Source organism: Amyelois transitella, chromosome 10 (assembly GCF_032362555.1).
Source record: "Amyelois transitella isolate CPQ chromosome 10, ilAmyTran1.1, whole genome shotgun sequence".
In the NCBI taxonomy this organism is placed as follows: domain Eukaryota; kingdom Metazoa; phylum Arthropoda; class Insecta; order Lepidoptera; family Pyralidae; genus Amyelois; species Amyelois transitella.
This window is the reverse complement of record NC_083513.1, coordinates 3,083,489-3,101,283: the sequence shown is the minus strand read 5'-3', so window position 1 is coordinate 3,101,283 and position 17,795 is coordinate 3,083,489. Positions and strand designations below refer to the sequence as shown.

The 17,795-nt window shown below is 36.4% G+C and overlaps 1 protein-coding gene across 1 annotated transcript; it reads left to right on the top strand.

The window, feature by feature from the left end:
* Positions 1-3,413: 3,413 nt before the first annotated feature.
* On the top strand, positions 3,414-14,796 carry LOC106137720 (vacuolar protein sorting-associated protein 16 homolog). Its single transcript, XM_060946382.1, has 16 exons — positions 3,414-3,729; positions 4,015-4,204; positions 4,582-4,728; positions 5,239-5,362; positions 5,673-5,806; positions 6,161-6,336; positions 6,863-7,109; positions 8,591-8,735; positions 9,408-9,519; positions 9,970-10,108; positions 10,462-10,596; positions 11,580-11,741; positions 12,441-12,660; positions 13,405-13,582; positions 13,890-14,090; positions 14,444-14,796. The coding sequence occupies exons 1-16, from the start codon at positions 3,680-3,682 to the stop codon at positions 14,586-14,588; spliced, it is 2,505 nt and encodes an 834-aa protein (XP_060802365.1). The 5' UTR covers positions 3,414-3,679; the 3' UTR covers positions 14,589-14,796.
* The last annotated feature ends 2,999 nt before the right edge of the window (positions 14,797-17,795 follow it).

The window sequence follows — 17,795 nt, the reverse complement described above, 5'->3', positions numbered from 1 at the left end:
CAAGACTGTTGGCTCTGTCTCCCCGGCAAGAGATGGAGACGTATGTATGTATAATTAACCAATTCATAATTTATTTAGAAACTTACCTAATATTAGGTAAATAGAGTAAATAAGCTTTTTCAAGTCTGTTGGCCCTGTCTACCATCTAAGGGATAAAGACATAATTGTATGTTACTATGTAACAAAATACTTACTTAATATTTTTCTTATTTACGGAAATTCTTTACATTGCTCAAAATAATTTTTCATTTCAAAATCCCTACTTAAGTGGCTCAAAATTATATTTACTACGTATCTGAATACCATTGAAGCGGAAATCTTGTTACTAGAGATTCAATTAAGTAAGCTGTTCAGTTCAACAATTTAAGTGGATTTTTCCATCTTCTCCATTCATGTTAAAACTTCTAAGTGTTCTCATTAGGGGCAAACTAGTTTTCTAACTTTATAATCTTGGCATTTGTGTTTTTGGTTTGTATTTTAGAATCTTAAATTTAAAATAAGATCTCGCGAAATGCGTTAATATCGCCAGACATCATCTAGGTATTAAGTCTAGTAACAAGGTATCGATCACATTCATAAGATGTTCATTACTTCAAATATTCTATTAGCAAAAGTTTTTCGACTTACCTAGGTACATCTTAGGTATGTTCTATTGTATGACTCGATATGAATCATTTGACATTAAATGACCACTATACCCTTTGTGTCTTTGTGTGAATATATAAATAAACAAATATATAAATATATACGGGACAAATTACACAGATTGAGTTAGCCTCGAAGTAAGTTCGAAACTTGTGTTACGAGATACTACTCAACGATACGATATTTTATAATAAATACTTATATTGAAAAACACCCAAGACCCAGGCCAATCAGAAAAAGGTCTTTTCTCATCATGCCCTGGCCGGGATTCGAACCCGGGACCTCCGGTGTCACAGACAAGCGTACAACCGCTGCGCCACAGAGGCCGTCAAATAAAACAATCCTAAGCGTTACAATGTTAATTATTAATACTTACCTACAACATTATCAACATGCTACATCTCGGAAAACATTCAATTAAATCTCTCTAACTTGGCAGGTATGTTCAAATCTCACGAGATAACTGAACTGTTAACTCTGTAAGATGTTAGATCCTCAATAAAAATGAACGCAACACGAGCAGAAAGTAAAAAGTTTATGTTATTGTTGCTTATTTCTTTGGCTTACTCAATGATGGATTTGGCGCGAATGCCTCTGACACCTATTTAATATAATAGTCGGCAGTAGGTAGTATTATTTTTCGGGAAACTGTGCGGAAGATTGATGGCTCAACTTATTTTGGTTTGTTAACTTTTGAGATTCAGGATTACAGGATATAAAGCAATGATATCACCTTAATGTTTTCGTTCCCATAATATTATTAAAAGAGAAATTAAACTTGCGCATTTAGGTATGTAAAAAACATAGGAAGTATATATCTACAATCATCAATCAGACAAATCCGATTTCTTGATCCTAAAAAGAGTTTTCACTTATAAAATATCGAATCTATAGTACCTTCAACTACTACTAAAATTTACGTAGGTAGGTACGAATTGCATTCTGATCATATGATTTTCAAGTATTTACTGGAAAAATCATTTATTCGGTCAGTTGAAAAGTTCTATAAATAATAAATGGCATAATATCCGCGGCTAACAAGATGAAAAGTATTATTCAAGGAAGGTCGTGTCCCCGGAGTGCCGTCCTCCACAATTGCATACATAATTTTGGGCCTTGAATTTCCAAGCTATGACCACGATCACCACTGAAGAAAAATTTCGTTATTGACATTTTTGCTGCGCAGCTCGACGCATATAATTAGTCCTGCTGCCTTATTTTTTTATGTAGAAAGTGACACATAAAAACCTATAATAAAAAAATATGAAAGTAACACAAAGGTACACTGCTACTTTTTTTATCCTGAGTGAGGTAAAAATAACCTCCTAAAGTAACATGATAAAAGGCCCGTAATCCACCACAAATTTCACCCTTGTACGATAAAATTGTGGGAAATTACTGAACTTTCCTTTTACCTATGTACTTCAAAATATCAAAGGTCAAGTTCTAGCACCTTAAACAACTCATGTCTTTGAACAACTCAAGCTAGGCATATTAATCAGAAAACAACATCGAACATAGAATATTTATCTCGTACGTAAGCAATTAGTGGAAACGATGCAGCTACGCTTTCGCGATTTTCTTTCTTTCACGCTTGACGACGTATGGAGAGACAGAGATGGGACATGTGATTATAGATGCGAAATTCCTTACACTACTTAATAGTCAATGGCCAGGAGACGCGTGCGAAATGGTAGCTACTTACTTGCAATCAACCAAGTGTAGGTACCTATACCTATTATGTAGTTACCTTAACTCGTCGGGTAAGATATTGTGTCTTAAAATGTAGGTAAGTACCTGAACTGCAGGCCGAATCGAATGCATTATATTTTTATTAGACAGCAAGTACAGAAACAAAATGGTACGGACAATTTAAATCGGCGCAGCCAGTGACATTTCCCATAAAAAGATCTCTTCTAATGAACCGACAAGGCACAAACAAAAATAAATCTGTAATGGTCTTGCAAACTAAGATTGTGGTTAAAAGGGTGTTGTTTACATCATAATCCTGGTTATTGTCCCGCCCGGTAGTGGCCAATGGGAAGTACCTAGAGTTCGTACAAAATCGAATATAAATCATCTTGAGAACGATAGGAGTACCTAAGACTTGTAGGACTTGACAACCAAAAAAACCGTATTTCCGCGAAATTCATACCACTCGCTTGCGAATTAGCCATATGAGTTCGGTAGCGAGCAGAATGATACTTATAAAATTGTGGATGACAAAAATAAAAATAAACCTATCAATTTACGTTGCCGTGTAGTTCCCGGCACCAATAGAAAAAAGAATAGGACCACTCTATCTCTTTCCCATGGATGTCGTAAAAGGCGACTAAGGGGTAGGCTTATAAATTTGGGATTCTTCTTTTAGGCGATGGGCTAGCAACCTGTCACTATTTGAATCTCAATTCCATCTTAAAGCCAAACAGCTAAACGTGGCCTGTTAGTCTTTACAAGACTGTTGGCTCTGTCTACCCCGCAAGGGATATAGACGTGATTATATGTATGTATGTATGTATGTATGTATTTACGTTAGAAAGGAAATCCCTTAGTTCTGGCGGTAACGAAAATAACCTTAAAGATTCGAACAAAAATTAAAATCGATTCATCCGTTTGAAGCTACGATGCCTCAGACAGACACGTTAAACTTATAACACTGTCGTTTTTACGTTGGGGGTTAAAAAGATAATCAGTATCATCAGTATCATATACATAAATCACGAACAAATTTAAAAATGTTATTATGTCAACGTCAGTTTCACATTGACATCGACATCGACTTGTGTTGGTTTTTATTGTGGATGTCAAAAGAGTGAAAAAGAATTGTTTTTGTTGTTAATTTTCCCGAATTGTTTTATTTATAAGGCTAAATAATCTTCAATTCAAATATACTTAATCAATAATAATAGTTTATGAACTGAGTATATAGATACTAAGCAAATCCGAGGTTTTGTTAATATGTAACTAACATTCAAAACTAAAGTGGTTCTTATCAATTTTGTTTGATAAATAGAAATCGGAAATATATCACATCATGTCTGCGCTAGTGACTGCAGATTGGTTTCAGCTGGATTCCTACTACAGGTTTGTTTTACTACTGTCTTATAATTTTATGCTATTTATGTTCAAATTTTCTTATAATATTCCTTAATACTTCCTATCCAAAGTGCACCTGCTTTATACCTATTACCTGCCTTTTCAGAGGACTATTGCTTCCTGGACTATTGACTTGTTGCACTAACTACTACCAGAACTGTAAAGTGTATTTTGAGAGTGGCTTATTGGCTACTGCTTTTACTTACGGCTATATGATGATGTTGATATATCAATCATATAATCTAAATTGATAAATATTTTTCATTTCTACAGGAAGTTTGATCTATACACCATGGTTTGGGCAATGGATGAAGGTCTAGAGAATATGGTGGTCAGTGGAGCCCCCTACGGTGGGCCTATAGCCATGGTCCGTGACAGGAAACAGTTTGTTCGCATTGTAACTACAGCCAAGCCAGTCATAACAATCTACAACTGTGTGGGAACTATTATTTCTAAGATTTTAGTAAGTGTAATAGTGTGTTTCGTATAACTGTTTTTTATTTTCTGATCTCTCTCATCATAGATTAATTTCCAATTGGATTCTAAAATATTGACTTCAAATCTTAAGGGCACTTAAAAAAATATCCTGGAAAAAGATTTGCTAAAGATGTTTGACTGCATGATACTAGTCCACCCTAATAATATTTAAACAAGAAAGTTATTGTACAATGAGTATATTTTTCTTTGTAAAAATTAAAAATGTTAGCACCATGTAAAAAAATAGGATACCTATTTTTTTTGTCAGTTTTAATGTTGACATGGTTAACTGAAATATGAATTATGAAAATAATCATGTCATAATAATTATGAAATAAAGTTTAAATTGTGATGCAATTTCAGTGGAACAGTGGAGTCCTTGTGCACATGGGCTGGTCAGACAGTGAGCAGCTTCTATGCGTGCAGGAGAGTGGAGACGTGCTCATATACGACATGTTCGGAGCGTACCAGAAGACTTTCAATTTGGGACAGGAAGTTCGGGATACTAAGGTAGATCTATTTCTTTATCCTGCCTCTTCTCATTTCCAAAATCATATTTATTGTCAATGATAGGATTTCATTAACTCATTATTTTGGTGTTTTTGTCTCTTCTGTGCCTCTGTTGTAATGCCTCAGAAATTTGTTTCCAATAGTCTGGAATATAGAAAGATCAGATTAATGCTGATGTCTTTTTTAACAATTGAACCAAACAGATTTGGTAATGGTAACACAATCTTGCCTGAATGTGACTGCTGTATTTTTACTAACTACCCCTTTCCTCAATCTTCTTCCTCCCGGCTGTAGTTCTGGTTGCATCCTCACCTCTCTCAGTCAAATTTTTACAGAAACGACTCCCATCTGACCACTGCAAACTTTGCAGGTATACCTAAACTATATTGTAGTCTTGGTTACACATCCGATTTACCTGAATATGCAGGTTTCCTCACAATGTTTTCCCTCACCGTAAGAGGATCGCCTTCCCACAATCATTTGCTTTTAATATTAAATTTGTGATTGCAGGTAGCAAAAGCACAAATGTTCACAAACCCAAATGTTGGTCTGGCTGTTATGACGACGACCAACCGAATGTTTGTGGTCAACAATGTAGCTGACCCAAAAGTCAGATCTCTTCCAGACATTCCTAGTAAGTATCAGTATTAATTTAGCAATACACAGTGGCAAAGTATATTTTTACCTAGAAAATCACTTTTGACATTAACTTGTCCATGGATTCATGTTTCTAAATAAATACCAGATGGCACTAGGTTTCTCTGGCTTGCAAAAATATGAATAAAGATATCCTTGCTGCAAACAATTTTAACAAAGAATTATAATCTCTTATATATGCAGTAGTATGCCGATGATAGATGCTGATCTTTGGGGTTTATTTCTAAAGATTATTTTCCATCTGTGTATTATTTTCCATACTACTTACTATTTTTTCTTCAAACTAGGAGCCAGTGAGCCGATCTCGTGTTGGTGCGTCGTCAGCACTTGGATGCGCACTTCCTTCGTCATCAGCTTCCTCGTGTGCCGGAACAAGGATCTGTTCAGATGCCAGCTCGGTGAAACTAGAGCCACACTCATGGTAAGTCTACTCATGCGTAAGTTAACATACACACTCATGATGCCGCCGCCTTTTCACTGCGGGTTGAGAAAGAAACTTGCCATGAATACAAAGTCTCGTAAAGACTCAAAGGTAATGTTCTGGATGACTTAATGATAGATTTTTTATAGTGACAGGTTGTTAACCCATTATCTAAAAGAAGAATATAAATTTATTAGCGTTTCCCTTTATTTACTTTTATGTGCAGGAAAAGTAATATATGTTTTATCTTCACTCCAGTTTCAAAATTATTTATTTGTATAAACATGTTGTCAATATTGATAAATACACGAGCCTATTCTGCCATATGTATGAAATTGATACTCTCTCTTTTAGAATCCCGAGATATCCAACCCGTACACACAGATCCTGTGTATGGTACCCTCACAAAATGGCCGCCACGTCGCGCTGTTCACAGACTCGGGCTACCTTTGGATAGGGTCGTCGTGTTTCAAGAATAAATACTGTGAAATCGACACGGGACATATAAAGCAACCCAAGGAATTAGTTTGGTATGACTCTATAATTTTACTTATTATAAGCCACAACTCCTTTAGCATTGAAACCCAGGGTCCAGGGATTTTGATATGAAATAATTCGGAATAAAATTTCAAGGTCTTAGAAATTGGATGCACTGGTTGTTAAGACTATAATGTAGAGCTAGATATGAGGTTTCCTAGTCTTCTCTATTTCTATTAAAAACTACACTCTTTACCTTTATAAAGTATATCAGATTGTATTTCTAGCTAAAGATGATATTTTTATGCCGTAAATAGCATAGGCAATGGCTGATGCCTATGTGTTCAGTTCAGGTCGGCTTAACAGTTGTGCAGGGCTCAAAACAAAACCGTTTGGACGTTGAGATCACCTTACAACAGTATTACTTCTATGTCATTACCTTTTTCCCACTCATTATGTGGATTCGGCACATTGTAACAGTTTTTTTCAATTGCTTCTGTCCCCTGCCATCTCACTAATCACTTTCAACACTTTGTTCATACAAAAATCTTTGTCAATGTTCCGAAACATTTTTAACAGGTGCGGTTCCCAAGCAATAGTGAGCCATTGGGACGACATAATGTGCGTGTACGGGTTCAACGGTACCCACGTGCCGTACCCGTACGACGGGCCGTTCCATCTCATCCCGGAGATGGACTGTGTGAGAGTGGTCTCCGAAATGACACACGAGTTGATACAGAAAGTACCGCCTGAGGCCGAGAAGATATTTAGCATTAAAAGCACCGCCCCAGGCGCTTATTTGGTGGAGGCTTCTAAACAGTTTCAGGTAAATTGATGAAGGTTTTTTGTATCTTATACCTGGGATGGAATGTGTGAGAGTCGTCTCGGAAATGGCGCAGGAGTTAATACAGGAAGTAGCGCCTGAAGCCGAGAAGATATTTAGTATTAAAAGCACCGCCCCTGGCGCTTATTTGGTGGAGGCTTCTAAACAGTTCCAGGTAATTTCAATGAAGGTTTTTTGTATCTTATACCTGGGATGGAATGTGTGAGAGTCGTCTCGGAAATGGCGCAGGAGTTAATACAGGAAGTAGCGCCTGAAGCCGAGAAGATATTTAGTATTAAAAGCACCGCCCCTGGCGCTTATTTGGTGGAGGCTTCTAAACAGTTCCAGGTAATTTCAATGAAGGTTTTTTGTATCTTATACCTGGGATGGAATGTGTGAGAGTCGTCTCGGAAATGGCGCAGGAGTTAATACAGGAAGTAGCGCCTGAAGCCGAGAAGATATTTAGTATTAAAAGCACCGCCCCTGGCGCTTATTTGGTGGAGGCTTCTAAACAGTTCCAGGTAATTTCAATGAAGGTTTTTTGTATCTTATACCTGGGATGGAATGTGTGAGAGTCGTCTCGGAAATGGCGCAGGAGTTAATACAGGAAGTAGCGCCTGAAGCCGAGAAGATATTTAGTATTAAAAGCACCGCCCCTGGCGCTTATTTGGTGGAGGCTTCTAAACAGTTCCAGGTAATTTCAATGAAGGTTTTTTGTATCTTATACCTGGGATGGAATGTGTGAGAGTCGTCTCGGAAATGGCGCAGGAGTTAATACAGGAAGTACCGCCTGAAGCCGAGAAGATATTTAGTATTAAAAGCACCGCCCCTGGCGCTTATTTGGTGGAGGCTTCTAAACAGTTCCAGGTAAATTCAATGAAGGTTTTGTACCTTATACCTGGGATGGAATGTGTGAGAGTCGTCTCGGAAATGGCGCAGGAGTTAATACAGGAAGTAGCGCCTGAAGCCGAGAAGATATTTAGTATTAAAAGCACCGCCCCTGGCGCTTATTTGGTGGAGGCTTCTAAACAGTTTCAGGTAAATTCAATGAAGGTTTATTATCTCCTAGGATGGTCGTGTGTGACTGTGTGAGAGTTGTCTCGGAAAAGGCGCAGGAGTTAATACAGAAAGTACCGTCTGATGCCTAAAAGATATATAGCATCAAAAGCACTAAGCTTGGCGCTTACAGTTGCCGTTATTGAAAAAAATGCTACGGTACAGTTTATTACCGCGTCTCCTACACTGACGCTTTGGAAGCGGCAATAAACTTAGTGTTAAGTAACTTATTTGACGTCAACCAATTTGTAAAACTAAAAGATATGACACTTATAAGTGATGTTTGAAATGTCCCATAATAATCAGTGTTTGTGAGTGAGAGTGAGAATGATAAGAATTTAGTGGAGGATAAACAGTTCTAGGTAAACTCAGTGCATAGTAAGGTTCAGTTGACTTTCATTCCCACATATATTTAATTCTCGTTTCAGAAACGCAGTCACAAAGCAGACGAGTACATTAAACTGGTGAAGCCCAACCTGGCCAACGCCGTGCAGAACTGCATCGACGTGGCCGCCTACGAGTTCAACCCCGACATTCAGAAGATGCTTATACGAGCCGCACAGTTTGGGAAAGGTGTCAATACTTTATTCTTAGAAAAACAATAACCCTCAACAGGATTTCGTTTCCTAAAGGAGCAGCAGTCGAACTCGAAAAAGGCCTCAGTTGTAGCGAAAATGTTACCTCATTAAAAGTTAAGTGTAGAAAATGTTGGTTCAAGACAAGGAATGCAGGTATATTTATATCAACATTATTTCTCCATAAACCATGGCGTTTGTGGCAGTTGTCCCTTCATGAATGTGAGTCTATGACCACCATCCAGCCTCGGTAGCATTCAGGTCATAATAAAAAGCGATAGATTTTGACGTGATAAAACGTCATTCTACGGGGGCAGAAATGGAAAACTTGGACAATTACACGAACCGACTTCTGTCTGGCCCCCTTGAGCCTTGTTTACAAGAGGATCATAAAAAAAAATAGTTAAGAAAATTAAATTTAATAATCTTTATTCCCTTCGAGTTCTACTATCATACATACATAAAATCACGCCTCTTTTCCGGAGCGGTAAGCAGAGACTACCTCTTTCCACTTGCCACGATCTTGCATACTTCCTTCGCTTCATCCACATTCATAACTCTCTTCATGCAAACTCGGCGGTTTCGGGTACTTTTGACCTGACCCTTTACCAGGACGTCCTTAATTTGATCAAGATACGTTCGTCTACTATCATCATATACATTGTTCCAGGGTTCATAGTGGACCCGGTGTTAACGGACCACTACGTGACGACGTGCCGGTGGCTCAGAGTGCTGAATGCAGTACGGGACCCTAAAGTCGCCATACCATTGACGTTTAAACAGTATCCTTTTCACCAACAATTACAATTTATTTGGCTATGGGGTTTTGGAATGGCGAGAATCGCTTGGATTCGACAGAGTAGGACAACCGACCACGAGGCCTATCGACAACATTAATAAGTTTTCTATGAAATAACGATGAATACACGCCGCTTTTCACTTCGCTGGTCAAGTTGGGAAATCTTTGGCGGTGCTGAAGACTAATGGTGGAATTCATGTAACTCAAAAATCACTATCCCTTTTTTTATTTGTCCATAAATTTTCCATTTTCTTTTGATAATAGAAATAACACACCCCCATTTTGTAATTTCCTTTTAATTTATTTATAAAAAGTTTATTTCAATATCTTTGGATAATGGAAATTACACACCCCCATTTCGTGCCAACACTCAAAGAAAGATAAGGTTTTTCTACAGATTAATTTCATAATACATTTTCTTAGCGCCATTCAGAGTGGAACATCTAAAAGAGCGTATACTCCTGGACCGTTTAATATGGAGGCGGCTTCACTGCCTCGCCGGACACATCGCGTCGTATCTACAGCTCAAGGACACGCGTACACGAGTGCTGTCACACTGGGCATGCTACAAGGTACAGTATTTTGTCCATTAAAAATTGAACTCTCTTATTCCCTACTTGAACTCCCTTTTTGAGTGAGATCATATATGTTAGTTTTCTCAAATTCGTCCAACTCGTTCATCAAATGTACAGAATTGTTATTGAGTCAATAACATTACTTTGTTAATCAATTGAATTAAAATACAAAATAGTACAGCAATACTGTCCAGCTATATTTATATTACCTATGCTAATTAGGAAATTTTAAAACATACCTACCTGAACGTTGATTTTTCATCGATAAGCACTTACAATAAGTTTGTTCAAATTGTTTTTTCATTACTATGGTATTTTACTTTTAATGTCAAAAAAATATAATATTTCAGGTGACCCAACCGCATGTAGACAATGAGAGTGCAGCGCGAGAAATCGGTGAGAAACTGAGAAATGTTCCCGGAATATCTTACTCAAACATTGCTATGAAGGCGGCAGAGAAGGGAAGGAAGGCGCTGGCTATCAAAGTGAGTTATTTTATTTTATTAACATTTCTTTATGTATATGAGAATACCGCGTGTGATCGGCGGGAAACTTAGGAATGTTACTGATTTCAAAAAAAATTCAGGAATTTGTTTATAATAACGAGCGAAAACTGCTCGTTTTGATCATTTTCCCGCATTTCATTTTCTTTTTAATTGTGACTCCGGACATGCTATAGTATAGGATCCCGCTATAAAACGACCTTCACCGAGCTGGTTAAAGGATGAAAGATATTTTATTTGATAAAGAATATCTTTCATCCATTAACCAGCTCGGTGAAGGTCGTTTTATAGTGGGATCTTAGACTATAACATAATTTTCGCCATCCATAACCACCCTGACTATAATTAGGAAACATTAGTTTGACTCTTTCAGAAGATAAATAACATACGTGTCCTTTTTTTCTTAGTGTTTCCCAATCTTTTGCAAATTTCATTATATTCTCTACGCACAGTAGTGCACAAGAATTTTACAAATATATTTTGTTACATACATGCGGGGTAAACAGAGCCAAAACTCCTGAAAAGAAATTCCACATTCAGCTGTATGGCATATTGATAGAATTGAGATTCAAATATTAAAAGGTTGCTAGCTCCTAAAACAAGAATTCCAAGTTTATTAGCGTATCCCTATGTCGCCTTTCGCGGCATTAATGGAAAAGTTATGGAGTGGCCCTATTCCTTTTTCTGCCGGAAACCACACGGCAATTTTTGTTAATTTTAATATAGTGAACATACATACATACATACATATGGTCACGTCTATGTCCCTTGCGGGGTAGACAGAGCCAACAGTCTTGAAAAAACTGAATGACCACGTTCAGCTATTTGGCTTAATGATAGAATTGAGATTCAAATAGTGACAGGTTGCTAGCCCATCGCCTAAAATTGTATTGGTGCCGGGAACCACACGGCACTGCCGGGAACCATACAGCACTTAATATAGTGAAACTTACAAAATTTTTCAGATTCTAGAATACGAGACCCGCAGCAAATTGCAAGTGCCTCTTCTGCTACAACTGGGCGAGGGGCCGACCGCCCTGCTGAAGGCGACGGCCAGCGGCGACACCGACCTCGTTTATATCGTGCTGCTGCACCTCAAGGAGAAGATGGGGAAGCACGAGTTTGAGGTACGAGGGTACTATTTATTATTAGATATTAAAAAACTAGAAGCAATTTAAGTTATATATAGTATAGTAAGTATGTTTATTATACATTTTTTATTGTTACCTTACAAAGGTTCTCTGCTTAACCCAATGGTAGATGCTGATAGCATTAAGGCCGCCTATTGTATCTTAATTGTTAATGTTACAATAAAGAATAAATAAATAATAAGTTTGAAGTACAACGACTATAATAAGGGGAAACTTGACTTACTCACCGTGGGCGTCTTTAGAGTGTAAGCGTAATACATCACGTCTTAATTCCTCACGGGGTAGACAGAGCCAGAGAGCTGACCAATGATGGAATTTAGATTCAGATGTAACAAACAAATATACATAATATAATTTAATTAAATAATAAAATAGGAAATTCTAACAGGACATTATTGATAGGCCGAGAATTGTTAAGTGGAATAAAAGCCCGCGTAGCATACAATACATTTTTATTTTTAATACCGTACACAATATAATAAATAAATAATTTATTTAGATATAAAGATTTAAAAATATTCACGAATCAGTTTTTTTCAGAAGTCACGAGTGACATAACAGTGTCTTTCTTTTTATTTCTTGCTTGTGCTATGCAAGTCCGGTGGAAGCCATAATATAGAAAAGAAAGAATCCTTTATAAATCTGACAAAGATGTTTTTAACTTTCTCTCCTCAGCTTACAATCCGAAGCTTTCCCCTCGCACATGCGCTATACATCAAATACTGCGCGAGTCACAACCGCGAGGCGCTTCGCAAGGTGTACGTCCAGGAAGACGACTTCCAGGGACAAGCGGCCACTCACATCCGGGATGCGATCGAGCAGACCAACCCGGGGAGTGTGGAAGCATCCCTTATTTCTGCCAGGGATTGCTATAAAAAGGGGAAAAACGACTTGGGTAAGTTTAATCCGATGCTTTAAGAGGTGGATGACTTCCAGGGACAAGCAGCCACTCACATCCGGGATGCGATCGAGCAGACCAACCCGGGGAGTGTGGAAGCATCCCTTATTTCTGCCAGGGATTGCTATAAAAAGGGGAAAAACGACTTGGGTAAGTTTAATCCGATGCTTTAAGAGGTGGATGACTTCCAGGGACAAGCAGCCACTCACATCCGGGATGCGATCGAGCGAGAGCGAGCAACTCGGGCAGTGTGGAGGCATCGCTCGTTTCAGCCAGGGATTGCTATAACATATTGCAATATATTAAAATAATATTGCTTTAAATATATTGATGGGAAAAAACGACTTAAGACTGTCATGCCCTGTAGAATTATTAAGATAAATTTCACGGCTGGCCCACCCCGATCCCGATTATCCAATCCTAGGTCATAGGTTCCTTTTCGCCGCCATTCTTTATACCCATTTTTTCCTCCTTAATCATCTTTATTATTGGGTTTGCATTCTATCTCTCTCATCTTGGCGTGTTTCCAGTTGCACCCTCTGCCATTAAGTCCCAGTCTGGGGTCTGCTTTCCTACTTTTCTCTTTGCTCTTGTTCTGGTTTTTGCGTCTTCAGTTCTTAGTTATTTTATTGTGTTACCTTTCCATATGGTAATTCATACCGAAATTCGCTTCCTAAGGACAATCAATGAGTACGTAACTCAAGACATATTATACATATATTTATTGATTTTTTTATACAGGTGCATCAATATGCGAGGACGCTCGCAAGCTTTGCAAGCAACAGTCAAGTCTTCAGGAGACGTACGGTCAGAGTTTTGTCGGTCTGTCCGTACACGACACGGTGAAGAAACTCCTGGACCAGGGAGAGGTGAAGCTAGCCGATAAATTAAGATCGGAGTATAAGATGCCGGACAAAAGGTAGGTATTCCGGGAGCAAGAGGCAATGCCAATACCAAACTCTTTAAACCGAAACTTTGTATGGAATGACAAAAAATTTTTTCTTCAAAAGTTAATCAGATTCAACTTTATGTTTAATGGTATACAGATACAGATTTTTTTTCTTCACTTCATGTCTTGTATTATTTTTTAATACCTAATCAATGTTACTTTTCACTTATTTTCAAAGATTTCTAATCTCAATCCGTCATTTCACTCCATTCGAGACTATTGGCTCTATCTACCCCGTAACAGATAAAGGCGTGATATATGGAATTTTACTTTTCAGATATTGGTGGTTACGCATACTTACTTTGGCGGAGAAAAATGACTGGGCGGAATTAGATCGGTTCTCCAAATCGAAGAAATCTCCGATAGGCTACGAGCCGTTCGTGGACGCCTGCCTCAAGTACTTCAAGAACGATGAGGCGCTCAAATATCTGCCTAGATGTAGAGATGAGATCAAGGTCAAATACTACGTCAAAGCTGGGTAAATAATTCACACAACTCTTTATTGTTATCGAGCTCGTGGCTTCTCTCGAGATCCACTTCCAAATTCGTTGAATAGTTTTTGCGTAAATTAACAAACACATGTGCATACATTCTCGCTAACTCTTGCGTTTCTAATATTGGTATTAAGCCCTACAATAAGTTCCCTTGGGTTATGTCCCCATTGTCGACGATAAAAACATTTTTCATAAACCCGTCGATACTAACTTTATAAAAAGAGCATATTTTGAAAAACCTAAGACTGAAATCAATCTTTTTGGTTTTGTGACTATACTGAGATGCTGACTTATCAATTTCTTTTAAGCATTATTAAGATGAGATATTTTATTACAGATTCTACGAAGATGCGGCACAAGTTGCCTTCGAACAACGGGATAGGAACGCGCTGATCTTCGTCCAAAGTAAATGCCCTCTCAAAGAAGCCACGAAACACGAGAAGATAGCCTCGTTACTAGACCAATTACCTGTTAGGAAGTAATAATGCTTAAAAATATTTATCTATTATTATATGCTAGTCGTATATCTTTCATATATAATTTTCATTTTTATATTAAAGCAATAGATTCCTGTTAATTTTTAAGTAAAATACCGTGATATTTTTTCTCTCAAGTATCGCTCATATAATAAGTTATCATAAGGCATTATTTATGTGTATTTTGTTCAAACAAATAAAACGCTTAAATGAATGGTTTTTTTTTTTATTATCGACATGGAAATGATCATGACACAAACATCAATCTTATAACTGCAAACAGACAGTCTACACAAGGTATGCAAATTCGCACCCTATATCTTAGTTTTAAGCCTATTTATTATTGTAATAACACTGTTTTTCACATAAACAACACAAGTACCTACTTGAACGGAAAATATTTTTTACAAACTCAGGAGAGATAATAAAAATCTCCCGAAGACATTTTTTGAAATTATTTAGATTAATTTTGTAACAAAATATTTTCCGAACTTCGACATAGACGATCAATTGTTGATTTTGTAATTTTTTGAATCGATTACTATGTTGGGTGAAATAGGATACAGTGAAAAAATAATAAATTAAGATTAGATAAACACACACAAGCATCCATTTTGCACAAAAGCCTTTTAGCGATCAGCATATCCACTAACTTTGATGGGACATATGTCTTATTATTTTTTATCAATGAGTTAACCCAAGGGTACAAAGATCTTATGATCTTTCTAACCAAAGAGTAGAGAGATCATAAGATCTTCGTGAATAATTCTGCGGAACTCTGCGAACATATATTTCGATCGAAGGCGGAACTATTTTAATGTTACTCACAACCATAAACGGATCGATCATACAAACCGTAGTATACTGTAGAAAACATGGATTAAACACTCTGAAGCAAATTTAAAAACTTTAAAATTTTATCGGAGCGGCATTAAAATTTCCTAAAACTCCTTCAACTCGTATTAACTTCGTTCTACAACATTTTGAAAATTGGTCATTTATTTTAATTGACAAAAACCACAGATCTAAGAGGTGAGAGTAAAGTTATATCAGCGTCAGACAGAATATTGGTTAATTTTTTTTAAATAGTTAGGTAGGTACATACAGGTAGTTGCTGCAGCTTGAGTAACCTTAACAGTCGTGATGAGCACCATAATGAAGAATGAATTCAATTACAACACTGTCTAAATTTAATTATCATTATACTTAAATATTCTCAATATTTATTCAGTACTTTTTACATGCGATAACCAAATAGCGCAGGATCCCACCCATCCCACCCGGCCTGCCAGATTATTAAATTTTTCTTTATAGATTAGAATAATTTGCTTATTATTTATAAATAAATATTTTAAACTAGAATTATACTTAAAATTTACCACCAGTTGCAGTAACATGCTGTATGACGCGTAAATCACACAGAAATTACGTGATATGAGTCGGGGCGTGGATGAAGAAGCGCCCCATTAATTTGAATGCTTTTGTATTCAATCATTTCTAGACATTTAAAACCAAAGGGATGCAAACAAGACAATATCGGCACAACTCGTTCATCTCCGACCGTCTTTTCTATGTGGTTTACAACTAACGAAATAATATTAATAATAATCCCTTTTGTGTGCAATACTTGCACGTAATTATCAATCATCACTCATAAGAAAGCTATGTTATAGCCGCGGAGATTTAAAGCTAAAAATTACGACTCACAGTTGCATATTAACATAACAAATGTATTACAACTATTATGAGCACGTTACAATGTCTTTATATTATAAAAGTAATAAATTAAACATTCAATATTTTCAACAATCAGTCTTAAATAAATGAATAAACATGTCCAAATATGAAATAAATATAAAATGACCAGTAGCATAAAATTATTTCAAACAAAGTAACAATGAAAAATATTCTAAGCGTTAAATGAAATATCTACTAATTCATTAATAATTACACATTTTAACAATCAATTTCGTTTCTTATCTAATTATATATTGAGTATCACGTTAAACACAAGATTTATGTAAATACGGGACGCAGTAATTATAATTATATTTATAACTTGAGTCCAATAACCATTTTTTATAATGTAATTAAAAATCTTTTAATAGAATCCAATAACCTTAATACTCGAATTACCACCGATAATTAAGTATATAATATATGCTCAAGAGACACTCATTAAGCACAAGCGTTGTCTTGAGCGGCGGCGTTCATGAAAAAAAAACAGATATGAAACGAAGACATAGTTGAGGCATTAGAGATGTAGTAATAAAAAAGATATTCAAATTTAAAACGTATTGGTAGGACGGCAATTAAGTAATTTCTTATCAACAGGAACAAACATTGTATGCTATTAAATGTTGTTAAATTAAGTACAATAATATATTTTATATGCACTTAGCGATGTCGATTTAAGAGACATACACTCTAGATTTGTTATTTTGAATAATCTTACAAGCAAGCCAGGCTTCTTATATTTTAAATCATACATATCAAGTTCAGTTTTTATTACTTATTATTGTTTATCGTCTTGTGACTTAAATACCATTCACCAAATTTTGGCCTTATTCTGATCATATTATCGGTCGGTAATCATTTTTAATTCTACACAAGCTGGAATTACAATGAACATAGAGTGCATATAAACGGCTTGAAACTTCCTCGTACCATTAATACTACAATTTTCAAAGGCTTCTTCCGAACGGTTCATATCACATTTCTCTTTGGTATTCACACTAATCGTACAGTTTTAATATCACACTTATACCCGTTAAGCACCTTTAAACTATGATCGTTAGATATAATTTCTCTGAACCGATCTACTAGAATTCTAGTTCTCAAAACTACTTGCCAAATCCCTTGTTACTATAGCACCTCATCCTTTTTAAATTAAGTATAACATTTTTTCTGCAAATTTGCATTAATTACAATGTTTCTACCCTTGATAATTTGTCATAGCACACAGCTTATTGATAAGCTTTAAATCGGGAACAATTTTAATATTACATTAGAAATGTACATTACATCTAACAGGCTCATTATTTATCCCTCCCCTCCGATCTGTCAACAAATATGTATGTTGTATCACAAATCTTTTCAAGATTTTTATTTAATCGGTCTAAGCATGTGAAATGCTAGTTATAGCTAGTAAATATCTATTAGTACTAGATACTAGAGAATTGATATCTGCCGCAAATCCAGCCAGACTTATAA